The 17,148-nt window shown below is 44.8% G+C and overlaps 1 protein-coding gene across 3 annotated transcripts in view; it reads right to left on the bottom strand.

The window, feature by feature from the left end:
• The window catches only part of LOC121282611 (adiponectin receptor protein 1-like), a 29,973-nt gene that overhangs the window by 2,573 nt on the left and 10,252 nt on the right, over window positions 1-17,148 (bottom strand). For 2 of the 3 annotated variants that reach the window (XM_041196387.1, XM_041196388.1), the window contains exons 3-7: window positions 13,664-13,783; window positions 12,559-12,730; window positions 11,615-11,801; window positions 10,604-10,791; window positions 1,770-1,963 (exon numbers count right to left, since the gene is read on the bottom strand). In XM_041196387.1, coding sequence (XP_041052321.1) covers window positions 1,770-1,963; window positions 10,604-10,791; window positions 11,615-11,801; window positions 12,559-12,730; window positions 13,664-13,783 — 861 coding nt within the window. The remainder of the gene's footprint in view (window positions 1-1,769; window positions 1,964-10,603; window positions 10,792-11,614; window positions 11,802-12,558; window positions 12,731-13,663; window positions 13,784-17,148) is intronic. The other variant, XM_041196389.1, reaches the window with a different exon arrangement.

Raw genomic sequence — 17,148 nt, forward strand, 5'->3', positions numbered from 1 at the left:
CTGTTGTTCAAGTTTTTGAGATATCTTGCCCTTCTAGAGTAATCAGAGGTAGACCGAGCACTTTTCAGGGCCGAAAGTGACGGCATTAGGCCTGTTTATGAGTTTGCACGATTTACAGTGCATATATATGGACTGCCCAAGACACACAAAAGTGATGTCCCTTTTCGCCTCACCTTATCTATGACCAGTTCCGCACAGCATGAATTGGCCAAATTGCTGAGCAAATAGTTACAACCCAATTTTGAACAAGTGTTCCACAGACACAGTGAAAGAACCCTTCACATCTGTGAAGTCCGTACAGGACTTGCATATCAATAGCAATGTTATGTCCATCTGCTCATTTGACATTGCTAGCCTATTCACCAATGTTCCACTTAAGGAAGCCATAGATTTTTGCACTGCAGCACTATATCATGGTGAACTAGACCCACCAGCATTGCGTGAATCAGTATTCACTGAGCTTATGAACTCGGCAACTTGCGCAGTTAAGTTCAGTTTTAACACCACCATGTATGCCCAAATAGATGGTGTTGCCATGGGATCCTCTCTAGGCCCAGCTCTCGCAAACATCTTTGTTAGATTCCATAAGAAACCTTCTCTTTGATAGAATGACACCTAACCACCTACCACTTATGTATTTCTGATATGTGGATGATACATTTGCTATATTTAAATCGGTAGCAGTGTGTAATAATTTCCTTGCATGTCTTACTGGGCTCCATCCTGCGCTCAAACTCACCTTCAAAATGGAAAAAATGAACTCCCTTCCTTGACATACTATTTGAGAAGTCTGCCAGGGGGCTCTCTGCCATGGTCTACCGCAAGCCCACCTTCACTGGTCAATACACGCATTGGGATTTATACAGTTCCACGTGCTATAAAATTGGCCTTATTGGCAACCTTGTAAACAGGGCCCAAGCCATTATGCAAGCTTGATGCTGAAATAGGGCACATTAAAGACATCCTGTGAGAGAATGGTACCCTCTTCAGATCATTTCGCGCTGTATATTGCACAAACTCATGAACAGGCCTAAGGCCGTCACTTTCAACCCTGGAAGGTGCCCAGTCTTCCTCAGATTACTCTAGAAGGGCAAGGTATCTTAAAAACTTGAACAACAGGTGAAGCTAGCTGTTTCACACTGCTACTTTGCAATAGCAACACGAGTGGTATTCGCCACCAACAGGATGCTGCCGTCAAGTCAAAAAGATGTTCCGCCTTTAATACAGATGAGTTATTTGGGTAATTGAATTTCAGTGCCAATGTGATGCTATGTATGTAGGCCAAATGTCCCAAAGACTGACAGATTGTATCAAACAGCATGTCCCAGCCACTGTTTGCAATGGGCAAGGTACAGTCTGCACCCAGCCAGCCTGCGCTTGCAACTCAAAACAGTGTCCAACATTAGATGTGATTCTACGATTTGACAATTTTGCTAAATTTTCCTCACTGTGCTAAAAATTACACTGACAACTAATTTAAGATTTTCAGTTGGGCATGCAGTGAGGCACATTTGCATGGACTGAAAGCTAGATATATTAATACAGGGCCCTCTTTGCAGGCAAGTGATGCAATACCTACACTCAATGCCAACCTCAATACTGAAACTAAACTTTCAATCCAAGGTGAATTTGACCAGCCTCTGAATGCACCAATTTGACTGGAACCTGTCAACTGACAGGCGTCTGGGGAGCTCAGAGCTTGCTGATCTGGGCCATGTCGGCTCCAGTAGCAGGGTGATAACTGGTTGAAGAATTGAGCTGTGCATTACCCAGATATCACATTTGCCGGGGAAAAATCGTTCTGGAATGCGAGCAGCGTATAAACCAGCCCCAGTGATGTACATCGCAGCCATCAGGAAAAACCAGCCCATCTGTCCAACAGTCGTCGCTTTTACAAAACCTTCAGCGATGGTGAAATGTAGAGTGGGGACAATACCACTCAGGCCAAGACCAAGAAACACACCTGGAGAAACCAATGGAAGAGGAGTGAATACATAATACATTGCACACACACTGATGTCAATGACACATGCTGTATGGCTGTGCACACTGCAGGAAATCCTAGCCATAGATTCACCAACCCTTACATCATCATTGTGCATGCAAAGCCTCTGCCTGCTAGCCCCCCGTGGCCCCTTGCCACTCACTCCCATCCATTCGCTCCCTCCCACTTCCTCTGGAGCTCCTTGCCACTCCCTCCCACTTGCCCTGCAACTCATCACTTCCTTCGCCACTGGCTTGCTTACCCCTGCTCACTTGCTCCCCGGTCTTCTCGCTTCTCCTGCAGCTCCTTGCCTTTCTCTTCCCTTCCAGTTGGTCCAGAAGTGAGGCAGAAAAGGAAGTAGTGAGGAGCCGGGGTAAGGGAATGGAGGATGTGAGGAACCAGTGACGGGAGCAGTGAGGGGCCACATGGGAAGTCAGACAAGGGAGTGGGGAATGTAAGGAAAGAGCGAGGAAAGTGGTGACGGTCTGTGGGAGAACTAGAACAGTGTTGGATTTTTTTTTTACCACCTTTGTTCATTTTAATACAGACAGCTGTCTGGGATGTCGCAGGTTCTTCGCTGTATCTGTACATGTGCAAGCATGCTCTCCCTAGTGTTGCGGCACAACTAAATGTATTGAATTATGGATGTGAAGCTTGGAGTGTTGGGAAAGGGGAAGAAAAGAAAATCAACAGCATTGAAATGTGGTGCTTAAGAAGGATCCCAAGGATAAGCTGGGTGGAGAAACGAACTAATGAAATACAGAATTAGGCCAGAAGAACAAGAGTTCTTTCAAATAAAAACAAAAAATGATAAATAGAGTTGTTCAGATATGTGATCTGTGTGGAAAGATTGGAGTGCCTAATCACCATCAGAGCAAAAGACCAACAAAAAGGGAGCAGCTAGACAACATTAAAGCAGCGCGTCCAACAATGCAATCATCCAGTGTTGCTATAATCTTTAAGTTTGGAAGACCATGATTGCCTGAGTTGTTTGGCGTGGCACTTGGGTGACAACTTCTAATCAGTCTTAACGTCTAATTTGTACATGTGTGCAACACAGTAACCTTAAAATTTTTATTGTTTATAAGGGATCTGAATCTTGCACTGGCCTTGTTGTCGTAGTGCGTTCTTGTGTCTGTTCAGCACCAAATTGGTGGCAAAAATAAAAAGGCACTTTTAGAGCTCCAGGGAACTGGTCATTACCTTCCAATGGGCAGTGGATGTACAAACGTATGAAAATGAGAGACAAAAGACCAGCTGCTCCATCAAGCCTGTTCTACATCATGATGGGTGGACAGAACTGTCGTTAATCACATTCTTTTGCCACCTCTCACACGCACTCACATCCTTTCAACATCCCGGGAGTTAGCACTGACCAGCAGCTGAGCTGAACTAGCCATATAAATACTGTAGCAACAAGAAAAGGTCAGAGGCTAAGAAATCTGTGACGAGTAATTCACCTCCTGACTCCCCAAAACCTGTCCAACATCTACAAGGCACAAGTCAGCAATGTGACAGAATACTCTCCCCTTGCCCGGATCATTGCAGCTCCAACAACACTCAAGAAGCTTGACACCATCCAGGATAAAGCAGTCCCTTCCAGAAACACTCACTCCCTCCACCACCGATGCACAGTAGCAGCAGTGTGTACCATTGATAGGATGCACTGCAGAAGCTCAGCAAGGGTCCTTAGGCAGTACCTTCCAAACCCACGACCTCTACCAACTAGAAGGACAAGGAGAGCAGATACATGGGAACATCGCCACCTGGAAGTTCCCCTCCAAGCTGGAAATATAACGCCGTTCCTTCATTGTTGCTGGGTCAAAATCCTGGAACTCCTTCTCTAACAGCACTGTGGGTATACCTACACCACATGGACTGTAGTGGTTCAAGAAGGCAGCTCACCACCACCTTCTCAAGGGCAACTGGGAGTGGGCAATAATGCTGGCCTAGCCAGCGAAGCCCATATCCCATGAATGAATAAAGAAAAAGCTATTTAAAATGGTTGCGTTTCTTAACTGGAAGCCAATAACAGTCAGTTAGCACAGACATGAGTGAACAGGACTTGATGCATGTTAGGATACAGGCAAAGTCTGAGATGAGCTTAAGTTTGGAGGGTGGAAGATAGGAGATTGGTCCAGAGTGTGTTAGAATAGTCAAGTAGACAGGTAACAATGACATGAAGGAGGATTTAGGAGCAAATAATCTGAGGCAGTGGCAGAATCATGCAATGTTACGGATGCGGTAATAGTGATGGTGCAAGTGCGTTCAGGAGCTCATCTCAGGGTCCAACATTACACTAAGATTGCAAACATCCTGGTTCAGCCTCAGACAGTCGCCAGGGAGAGGGATGGAATCGGTGTCAAGGGAACAGCCAATGGCTTTGGCCTTCCCAATATTTAGTTGGAGAAACTCTCTGCTCATTCAGTACTGGATGTCGGACAGGTGTCAGAAAATTAAGAGAGATTGGAGGATCGAAAGAGTTGGTGAAGTAGACATACATGTGGACCTCAACATTGCATTTTCGGATGAGGTCACAGAGGGGCAGCATTTAGATGAGAAACAGGAAGTGGCCGAGGATAAATCCTTGAAGGATACAAGTAGTAACAGTGTGGGAGCAGGAAAGGAAACCATTGCAAGTGATACTCTAGCTATGATTAGACAGATAAGAATAGAACCAGGCAAGTATAGTTCCACCCAGCTGGACAATAGTGGAGATGCTTTGGAGGAAGTTGTGTGGAGTCAACTCTGTGAAAAGCTGCGGACAAGTCAAGAAGGACAAGGAGTCCCAGTTATATAGGATGTCATTTGTGACTTTGATAACAGCCATTTAAGTACTGTGGTAGGGGCAGAAAGCTGATTAGAGGGTTTCAAACATGGAATTTCGAGAAAGATGGGCACGGATTTGGGCGATGGCATTACTTTCTATGACATAACATACACGGACTGTGCACACAACAGACCATGCACACTACCCACACACGGACTGTGCACACTACAGATCGTGTACACTACCCACACGGACTGTGCACACTACAGACCGTGTACACTACCCCCACACACACAGACTGTGCACATTACAGACCGTGTACACTACCCACACACAAGGATTGTGCACACTACAGACCATGTACACTACCCACACAAGGACTGTGCCCACTACAGACCGTTTATACTACCCACACACATGGACTACATACACTACCCATACACAGACTATGCACACTACACAGTGTACACTTGTCATGAAGCTATTAATGTATATAATATTTTAGAAAATATTTTTCTTTTAAATTAGAGGTTCAGTCTCTGGGTGTCTTAATTGGATTATAGCCAGCTATAATATGATATGTACTAGTTTTGATACATAAGAGAGAGAGTGTGCATTTGCATTTTTTGAATAGAGCATTCAAGAAGTGGGGTGAAACTTGACACCTTTCTAGCAGCTACCAAGCCATATGTTTAGATTACTAATAAAATTGGTACAATGAATGGGGTTTCATTGTTAAAAGGTAAAGTTCAAAGAGACTGGTGAGACAATGAGAATTTGAATTCAATGGTGGTAAATATAACTTCAGTAGTTTTTGGGTGTGCTGAGCAGAGGCAATGTAAAATCAAAAGGCAGCTGCAAGCCTCCAACTGGCTCCACAGTGAAAAGAACCTCATTTTGAATTAGTCAGGTGAAAATGCTTTTCCTGGTGTTTGGTTATGGGTTGCTGTTGCCTTAATGTAGATTAGTTTGGGAATTTGTTAAAAGTTATGATAGTAGTAATTTGTATATTTTAACCTGTGTAAATTAATAAAATGTTTCATTTAATTTAATATAAAACCTCTTCAACTAGTGGTCAGATTCCTGAGTTTAGAGTCGCATCTCAAACATAACACTTAACATTATAGGTTAAGACAGTTGTTTAAAGTTTCCCTCTGAGATTTTTTAAATAACTCCACTTTACCAATTACCCACACACATGGACCGTGCACACTACAGACCGCGCACACTACCCGCACACGTGAACCGCGCACACTACCCGCACACGTGGACCGCGCACACTACCCGCACACGTGGACCGCGCACACTACCCGCACACGTGGACCGCGCACAATACCCGCACACGTGGACCGCGCACAATACCCGCACACGTGGACCGCGCACACTACCCGCACACGTGGACCGCGCACACCACCCACATGGACTGTGCACACAACACACCACATGGAGTCATAGAGGTCTACAGCACAGAAAAAGGCCATTCGGCCCATTGTCTGCACCTTTCAAACAAGTACCTAACTATTCTAATCCCATTTTCCAGCACTAGGCCCATAGCCTTGTATGCCATGGCATCACAAGTGCACATCCAAATACCTGTTAAATGTTATGAGGGTTTCTGCCTCTACCACTCTTTCAGGCAGTGAGTTCCAGATTCCCACCACCCTCTGGGTGAAAAAATTCTTCCTACATCCCCTCTAAACCTCCTGCTCCTTACCTTAAATCTATGCCCCCTGGTTATTGATCCCTCCACCAAAGGAAAAAGTTCCTTCCTGTCTACCCTATGTCCCTCATAATTTTATATACCTCAATCATTTTCCCCCTCAATCTCCTCTGCTCCAAGGGAAATAACCCCAGTCTATCCAATCTCTCCTCATAACTAAAACTCTCCAGCCCAGGCAACATCCTGGTAAATCTCCTCTGCACTCCCTCTAGGGCAATCACATCCTTCCTATAATGTGGATTCCAGAACTGCATCCAATACTTTGGCTGTGGCCTAACCAGCGTTTTATACAGTTCCAGCATAATCTCCCTGCTCTTATACACTATGCCTCGGCTAATATAGGCAAGTATCCCATATGCCTTCTTAACCACCTTATCTACCTGCCCCGCTACCTTAAGGAACTGGTGGACATGCACACCAAGGCCCCTCTGATCCTCGGTACTTCCCAGGGTCCTACCGTTCATCGTGTTTGTCCTGCCCAAGTGCATCACCTCACACTTATCCAGATTAAATTCCATTTGCCACTGATCAGCCCATTTGACTAGCCCGTCTATATCCTCCTGTAATCTAAAGCTATCCTCCTCACTATTTACCACCCCACCAATTTTCTTGTCATCCACGAACTTACTGATCAACCCTCCTATATTCAAGTCTAAATTGTTTATATATACCACAAACAGCAAGGGACCCAACACCGATCCCTGTGGAACCCCATTGGACCCCAGTCACAAAAACAACCCCCCCCCTCCGACCATTACCCTCTGCTTCCTGCCACTCTGCCAATTCTGGATCCAATTTGCCAAATTGCCTTGGATCCCACGGGCTCTTACCTTCGTTTTATCAGTCTCCCATATGGGACCTTATCAAAAGCCTTGCTGAAGTCCAAGTAGACTACGTCAAATGCATTGCCCTCATCTATACACCTGGTCACCTCTTCGGAAAATTCAATCAAATTGATCATACGTGACCTCCCCTTAACAAAACATGCTGACTATCCTTGATTAATCCCTAACTCTCCAAGTGTAGATTAATTCTGTCCCTCAGAATTCAATAGTGTCCCCACGACTGAGGTTAGATTGACTGGCCTGTAGTTCCCTGGTTTTTCCCTTCTTCCCTTCTTGAAAAAGGTACCACATTGGCTGTCCTCCAGTCCTCTGGTGCCTCTCCTGTGGCCAGAGAGGTATTGAAAACTATTGCCAGCGCCCCTGCTATCTCCTCCCTTGCCTCACTCAACAGCCTGGGATACATTTCATTCGGGCCTGGAGATTTATCCACTTTTAAACCTACCAGACCACTTAGAGCCTCCTCCCTTTCTATGTTAATTTCTTTAATTATATCATAGTCCTTTTGCCTGATTTCCATACCCACATCGTCCCTCTCACTTGTGAACACTGACACAAAGTATTCATTTAGAACCCTACCTACGTCTTCCCGCTCCACACACAAATTACCACTATGGTCCTTAATGGGCTCTATTTCCCTAGTTATCCTCTTACTCTTTCTTAATGTACTTGTAAAATAACTTTGCATTTTCCTTTATTTTACCTGCCAATGTTTTCTCATGCCCCTTTTTTGCTCTCCTAATTTCCTTTTTAAGTTCCCCCCTACACATTCTATACTCCTCTAGGGCTTCCGCTGTTTTGAGCCCTTGGTATCTGCCATAAGCCTCCCTTTTTCTCTTTATCCAATTCTGTATATCCCTCGACATCCAGGGTTCTCTGGATTTGTTGGTCCCACCCTTTTTATCTTTACTGGAATATGTTGGCCCGTACTCTTCCTTTTTCCTTCTTGAACGAGTCCCACTACTCTGACGCAGATTTACTTAAAAGTAGCTGCTCCCAGTCCGCTCTGGCCAAATCATATCTGATTTTATTAAAATCAGCCTTCCCCCAGTTTAGAACTCTGATTTCTGGCCCATCCTTGTCCTTTTTCATAACAACCTTGAATCTAACGGAGTTATGATCACTATCTGCAAAATGCTCCCCCACTGATACCTCTACCACTTGCCCGGCTTCATTCCCTAAATTAAGTCCAGGACCGCCCCCTCTCTTGTAGGACCTTCTACGTACTTGCTTAAAAAGCTCTCCTGGATGCATTTTAAGAATTCCGCTCCCTCTAAACCTATCACACTATGACTAACCCAGTTAATGTTGGGAAATTGAAATCCCCCACTATTACTGCCCTATTATTTTTACATTTGTCTGAAATTTGCCTACATATCCGCTTTTCTATTTCTCTCTGACTGTTTGAGGGCCTATATATAGTACACTCCCAGCAATGTGATTGCTCTTTTTTTGTTTTTAAGTTCTACTCATATGGCTTAATTTGAGGAGCCATCTAAGATGTCATCCCTCCTTACTGCTGTAATTGATTCCTTGATCAATATTGCGATAGCCCCTCCTTTTTTAACTCCTTCCCTGTCTCGCCTGAAGATGCTATATCCTGGAATATTGAGCTGCCAATCCTGCCCCTCTCTCAGCTATGTCTCTGTGTCAGCAACGACATCATACTTCCATGTGTTAAATTGTGCCCTTAACTCATCTGCCTTATTCCTCAGACTCCTTGCATTAAAATAAATACCATCCAACTTTGCCAAACTCCCTTGTGCCTTAACGGGCCTATAATTTCTATGCCTTCCAGGCTCATTTGCTCTCTCTTCTAATTTTGGCTGTGCATCTCCCCCTGCTGAACCTCCTCTCAGGATCCCATCCCCCGACCAAATTAGTTTAAACCCTTCCTAAAAGCACTAGCAAACCTGGACCGTGCACACAACCCACACACGGACCGTGCACACAACCCACACACGGACCGTGCACACAACCCACACACGGACCGTGCACACAACCCACACACGGACCGTGCACACAACCCACACACGGACCGTGCACACAACCCACACACGGACCGTGCACACAACCCACACACGGACCGTGCACACAACCCACACACGGACCGTGCACACAACCCACACACGGACCGTGCACACAACCCACACACGGACCGTGCACACAACCCACACACGGACCGTGCACACAACCCACACACGGACCGTGCACACAACCCACACACGGACCGTGCACACAACCCACACACGGACCGTGCACACAACCCACACACGGACCGTGCACACAACCCACACACGGACCGTGCACACAACCCACACACGGACCGTGCACACAACCCACACACGGACCGTGCACACAACCCACACACGGACCGTGCACACAACCCACACACGGACCGTGCACACAACCCACACACGGACCGTGCACACAACCCACACACGGACCGTGCACACAACCCACACACGGACCGTGCACACAACCCACACACGGACCGTGCACACAACCCACACACGGACCGTGCACACAACCCACACACGGACCGTGCACACAACCCACACACGGACCGTGCACACTGCAGACCATGCACATGACCCACACACATGGACTGTGCACACTGTAGACAGAAACTGAACATTTCACTGTACACAATACATATGTTGATTGTACATTATGTTGTGTGTACACTGTAATATGCATAATCAACAACAGTGCATGCTACACAGATTCTGCACACTACACTAAGTATAAAATGACTGTGCACATTATACTCCACACAGACACTGACACGTCAGATATCAGATATACAGAGCCATGTAGCAAGACGGCAGGTGGAAAATACTGGGAGAAACAAAGAATTTGATCAAGTGTGTGGTTTCTTTTGTAATTAGCTATGACATCAGTCACCCAGCCCATATTATGAATGATACACACAGCTGAAGAAAGAAACAAGTCAGACCTAGTGTGGAGGCGATGTTACTGGTTGTCATTTCTGCCATTAACATCCAACCGTATGGATCAGAAAGCTGATTCCAGTGAAGCTGATGAGATAGCTGAAGCTCTGTTTCTCTAAAAGAGATAAAAACAAAAAACTGCGGATGCTGGAAATCCAAAACAAAAACAGAATTACCTGGAAAAACTCAGCAGGTCTGGCAGCATCAGCGGAGAAGCAAAGAGTTGACGTTTCAAGTCCTCATGTTCTGTTGAAGGGCCATGAGGACGCGAAACGTCAACTCTGTTTCTCTAACCCTTCTTTCCCATTATACTGAACGTGACAAGATTCTCACCTGCTCTTGTTAGTCGATGTTTGGGAGTTGCAAATCGATCCCACTGAGCAACAATGATGGCTGATATTCCCAGAGCACAAACGATGCCCAGGTAGATGAGCCGGGGCTGGGGGGAGCAGTAGAAGGAATAGTATAACCAGGGTACGAAGCTGCCCATGATAAGCAAGGCGATTCCAGAATAGTCCAGTCTAGAAACAAAGAGCAAAGACATGAAAGTCAGAGCAAAACTGATTGAACATCCCAGCGATATGTCAGCATGTGAATGACAAACATAACTTTCATTTATATAGCACCTTCGGTATAGTAAAATATCCCAAGGTGTTTCATAGGAGCATTATCAAACAAAACTAGACTCCAAGTCGCATAAGGAGATATTAGGACAAATGACTAAAAGATCAAAGAGGTAGGCATTAAGGAACATTTTAAAAGGAGAAGAGAAAGGCAGGGAAGTTTAGGGAGGATATTCCACAGTTTACGGCTGAGGCATCTGAAGGTATGGCCACCAATGACAGATATGCAAGAGGCCAGAATTGGAGGAGTGCAGAGATCACAAAGGGTTGCAGGACTGGAGGAAGTTACAGATTTACTGAGGGGTAAGGGCATGAAGGGATGTAAAAATAAGGGGGAGATATTGAAAATTGAGCTGTTGCTCAAATGAAAGGTAGTTTAGGTCAGTAAGCACATACAGCAAAATGACAGAACATACCAGGAATACATCAGCCTGTGGAGAACATTTATATACCCCACAAATGAGAGAATATAGCAGGACTTTGCACTCAGTTCTGCCAGTGACCCAATGTAGAACCACTGTAGTACTAGAGTGGGTACCCAATCTGTCACTCACCAGATATATTCCAGAGAACCACCAGCTCACCTCACTGATAACAGTGTAGGTCATCCTGAGTTATGACCCTGTGCACACGCAGCCCTCACCCAAGCACAGGGTGTATGTTACTTCGCACTAGAACCCTCACCGTTCCGTTGTGCAGGATCTGAGTCCCCTATACTCACTTGGAGAAGGTTCTGGAGACTTTCTCAGAGTGACAGTAGACCGTGTGGAAGAGCCAGGAGAAGCTGAGGCAGAGAACAGCTCCCAGAAAGAACATGCCGAACACCACCTTCTCCTGCAGAGGGGCCATGAAGTACATGTTCGGTCTCAGCAAAGTCAGGATTCCCAAGCACAGGAAGAAGACAAAACCTGTGAATGAGATGCAGTTAATGAAGGTTCATCGACCAATACACCCAACTAGAGAGCTCCCAGAGGCATATCCATCAGCGTTAAAACAAATCTAGTTTGAAAACCTCTCTCCCATGCACTCACTCACGCATTGATTGACACTTTCATCCACACTGATGCTTCATTCCCATCAGTAGGTGAGGTTTACCGAACCAGACTGCATAAATCTCCAAGCAATCTCAGTCTCCATTGTCCCCATCATCCCCCCAATCTTGGTTCCCTCTCCCTCTTTCCCTATTCTCCCTGACATAGGTTTACTTCCCTCCCTCATTCTCTTTCCCCTTGGTTCACACCCTTCCCCCATTCTCCTTTCACTTGGTTATCCCCTCCCCCATTCTCCCTCTCCTGGGCATCTCTCTCCCTACGTCATCTTTCTTTCACTGTCACTGGATCAAAATCCTGGAACTCTCTCCCTAACAGCATTGTGGGTGTACCTACACGACATGGACTGCAGCGGTTCAAAAACGTAGCTCACTGTCCCCTTCTCAAGGGCAATTAGGGATGGGAAATAAACACTGGCCTAGCCAGCAGCATCCACATCCCATGAAAGAATAAAAAGAAAGGTGGCACTAAAAGGCTGAACTCTGACTAACAGCATGAAGCCTGATTTTAAGTTGCACTTCGTTTTTGGGCAGATTAATAAGGAAGAGAACTAAAACCAAACATCTAAGTTACAGAGGGGGTAATAATGCAGATGTGAATTCCTTCTTTTTCTTACCCAGCAGATGTGTCCAGATGTTCCCCGTCTCTGTGTGGATCCTAAAGATACTCTTGAAACAGGCTCGGAAGGATGGCATAGGTGGCCTGTGACCATACAACAAATAATCATTGTCCTTCAACCAATCTGGGAGCACGTCATAAGGGATCACTCGCCAACGACCTTCCCAAACCTGCAACACAGGATAATAGTTATCACTGGCACCGGTTATCTCCCTCACCCGTTATCAGACCCTCCAGTTCACACACGCTCTGGTTGTCACCGGCTCTGGTTTTTACCCACACCGGGTATCACCGTGCTTGCTACGTTTTAGAATTGTATTTTTAAACCACACCTTAGAACAGACAAACCAATAATCAGAAACACAGTTGTCATCAGCCCTTTCCATGGAGAAGGCATTCACAGGCAAACATCATCACCCTCACATTTAGTAGGGCACCACCCATTTCATTACTGAACAAGGCTGTGGAGGGATTTAGATACTGAGAAGGATCCTGAAGTGGATATATTGAGCAACAGGAACTGGTACAGGTCAATGTGAATGAGACTAACAGGTGAATGGCCTTAGCGTGGGTAGGGTACATGGAGCAGGAGATTTGGAGACTAGCAAGGAAATTAGTAAAATCTGGAGGTGTTCAATAGTGTTCAATGTTTTGGTGGTTGATGGCCTGATGTAGGGACAACAGGTAATCTTATGAAGGTAGATAAAGTGACCAAGAGCAGATCTTAGCAGGGATCGCGGAGGTGATGGTGCAAGAAGGGAGCAGCAGCCACTGCTGGAGGTGAGCTTGCTGCATTCTGGATTGATATAACTGGAAACATGTACTGACAGTAGCATGGAGCTAGGTGACAGATGGTTGGAAGGGATGAGTGTATTGAGCGAAAGGTCGGGAAGGGATAACGCACTAAGGGCCATTTCGGTACTGTGAGAAGGATGGAAACCAGACTGAATGAATTCAAGTTGGGAGTTACAATGTGTGTTATGCACACCATGGGGCATAGAACGTGTTACGGACACCATGGTGTGCAGAACGTGTTATGGACACTACACAATTAGAATAGTGTTACTGACACTACACTTCAATAGTGTGTCACTGAGCTGTACCTTGTACACAAACTCCTCCATCTTTTCCATTGCATGGTGGGCCTGCAGAGGCAGGGTAAGGACTCGCACTTCCTCTTCCTCCTCATGTTGTGTTGTACAGTCTGTCTGGAATTCCATGCCCTACAGAGTAATAGCAGTGTCAGTCAGTGGGTGATCTGGAATCACTAACATTCCGCGACTGAACCCAACTGTGTGCTTCACAGTTAAACACAGATTCTTATCTATAGGTTTTATTCTTCACTGTCGTTCTGCTGTTCTCTCCTGTATGCACAGACCCTCACTGGGAACTGTAACACTTGTGTCACATCCCTCCAGCACCTTACCCAAGGAGTCTCTCCCCTCCTAGACTGTAAGTGTAACAGACTGCAAACCATTGCTGAACCTGATCCTAGCCTCATTTAATATCCATACAGATTGTTCAAATGAATAGGAGCAGGAGCCCCGGCTAATGTTTTGGCTCCCTATCACATGGGCATTGAAAATCACTGGCTGCTCCCATTCAGATCAGCCAATACAGAAATCCAGCCTGGAAGCCTTGCTCCTGCAGGCTCAGTGCTAATGTCGAGGATCAAGGACTGAATTATGAGGGGGACTGAATCATGAGGGGAACAGAAATATTTTAAATAAATTGTTTAATGTTTCTAGTTCAAGAGCAGCAGCATACCCACAAAAGCCAATTTCCATTTTAACTTGGAGGACACTTGTCTCTGATTCAGATTGTCATAGGTTTAAGCCCAACTCCTACACAAAGTTAAGACTTACACTTCAAGGCATTAGAAGAGATTGTTTAAGTTTCAGCCGTTTTTGGATTGAGACTTAAATCAAGGCCCTTTCAGGTTGATGTAAAAATCCCTGGACATTTTACTCAGAGCTCTTGGTGTCCCAGCCAATATTAAACACTTAACCCCACCAATACTGGTCATTTATCAGATTTGTTCTTTTTGGGATCTTGCTGCGTACAACCGTTTACATATTTGCCTGCAAGAAGGCTTGCACCGACATAGTGCCTTTCACAGCCTCAGGACTTCCCAAAACATTTTACAGCCCATGAAGTGTAGTCATTGTTGTAATGCAGAAAATGCAGTTACCAATTTATTCAGTGCAAGCTCCCCCACAAACAGTAATGTGATAGGAACAGATTAACTATTTTTTTCAGCAATGTTGATAGAGAGGTAAATATTGAGCAGGACACTGGGGATAATTCCCCTGATGTTTTTCAAACTGGCACCATGGGACCTTTTATGTCCACCTGAAAGAGAAGACAGGGACTCGGTTAAACGTCCCATCTGAAAGGTGGCACTTTTGAACAGTGCAGCACTCCCTCTGTACTGCTCTGGAGTGGTAGCTTAGATTTCATGCTTAAATTTGAGTGGGCCAATGATGAGTAGATAGCAGGAAATGTGGATATTACAAGGTCAGCCAAAGGACAGTGTAATCATAACAGTTCCTTCTAACCGATGTTGATGTTGGTGGAGATTCTCTACTTCCTTATAGTCTCTGCTGAGACTGAAACTGGTGACAGATCTGCCACCTCTCTCATTAACACTTCCATGTGCATTGAACCTGTTTAAACACCCCACGCTTGTCTCAAAGTAACACTGCATCCTGATGCACCAAATGCCGACTATGGAGCACCTGTTTAGATCAGCGCCAACCTTTCTGATTTACCATAGATGCTCGTATAAAAGTCAATCTTGTGTAAAAGATGACCCCTTGTTTCTTGGCCTAAAAAGCCCTAATTTTTCATAGATCTTGTGTAAAAGTCAACCTTAGTTTTTCAGGGAATCAAAGCCCAAACATTTCTGAACCAAGTATAATCCTGGAGATGTTAATGATTTGATTTAAGTCTAAATGTGTTAATACTAACAAAAATGAGTACCGGTAAGTAAATGTTTAACACATTTATACATTTTAAGTTTTGTTTTTATTAATTAAATATTAAAGAATGACAATGAACACACAATAACCCCTCAAAGAAATTACACCTGTCTAAAACTCAACCCTACGATGCTTGGCCTAAAAAATTGGTCTCAAAAATCCAGCTTTTCACAGAAGGCCATTCACCCAGTTGTGTCTATGCCGGCTGTCTGAATGAGCAACTAACTTAGTGCCTTCTCCCCGCAGCCCTGCAAACTCTTGCTTTTCAAATAAGAAATCTAATTCCCTATTGAAGATCTCAATTGACCTGTCTCCACTCTCAGGCAGTGCATTTCGGATCCTAACCCCCTCGCTGCATGAAAAAGCTTTTCCTCATGTCTCCCGCTGCTTCTTTTCCCAATTGTTCTCAATCCTTCCACCAATGGGAACAGTTTCTCCCTATTTACTTTGTCCACATCCCTTTTCTGCATTCTCTCCAATATCTTCACAATACTCCAGCTGAGGCACAAAAAATTCACAAGAATGGTTTCAGGGTGGAGTAACCTTATTACGTAGATAGATTGGAGAAGTTGGAACTGTCTTCCTTGGAAAAGAGTAGTTTGAGAGGAGATTTTATAGAGGGATTCAAAATCATGAGGGGTCTGGACTCATACCGAAAAACATTCATTAACCACTACTTTCTATTTCCTGTCACTCAGCCAATTCCGTATCCACGTTGCTACTGTCCCTTTTATTCCATGTGCTCTAACTTTATCAAATACATTTTGGAAGTCTATATACACCACAACTATAGTATTACCCTGATCAAACTTCTCTGTTAACTCATCAAAAAGTTCAAGCAAATGAAAAAAATTAAAAATAAACACAATCTGCCTTTAACAAATCCATGCTAGCTTTCCTTATTTAACCCACATTTGTCCATGTGACTATTTTGTCCTGAATTATCATTTCTGGAAGCTTCCCCACCACCAAGATTAAAGTGACAGGCCTCTAGTTGCAGACCTTATCTTTACACCCCATTTTTGAACAACATTTGCAATTCTCCAATCTTCTGGCACTACTCCTGAGCCAAAGAAAGACTGAAAAATTATGGCCAGTGCTTCTGCAATTTCCAATCTTATTTCCCTCATTATCCTTGGATGCCTCTCATATGGTCCTGGTGCCTTACCAACTTTAAGTACAGACGGCCTATCCAATACTTCTGCCTTATCAATTTTAAACCCTTCAAGTGGCTGAATAACCTGCTGTTTCACCAGGACCTGCACAGCATCTTCTTTCTTGATAAAGACAGGCGCAAAGTATTCATTTAATAGCTCAGTTATGTCCTCTGCTCCATGCATAAACCCCCTTTTTGTTCCCACTCCATTTTACCACCTTTTTACTATTTATATGCCTATAGAAGACTTTGGGATTCTCTCCTACGTTGGCTGCCAGTCTCTTCTCAAACCCTCTCTTTGCTTCTCCCATTTGCTTTTTAACCTCCCCTCTGAATCTTCTACATCAACTTTTTCTTATACACTCATGGGATGTGGGCATCACTGGCTAGGCCACTATTTATTGCCCATCCGTGTCTACCCTTGAGGTGGTGGTGGTGAACTGCCTTCTTG

Source organism: Carcharodon carcharias, chromosome 9, assembly GCF_017639515.1.
Source record: "Carcharodon carcharias isolate sCarCar2 chromosome 9, sCarCar2.pri, whole genome shotgun sequence".
In the NCBI taxonomy this organism is placed as follows: Eukaryota; Metazoa; Chordata; class Chondrichthyes; order Lamniformes; family Lamnidae; genus Carcharodon; species Carcharodon carcharias.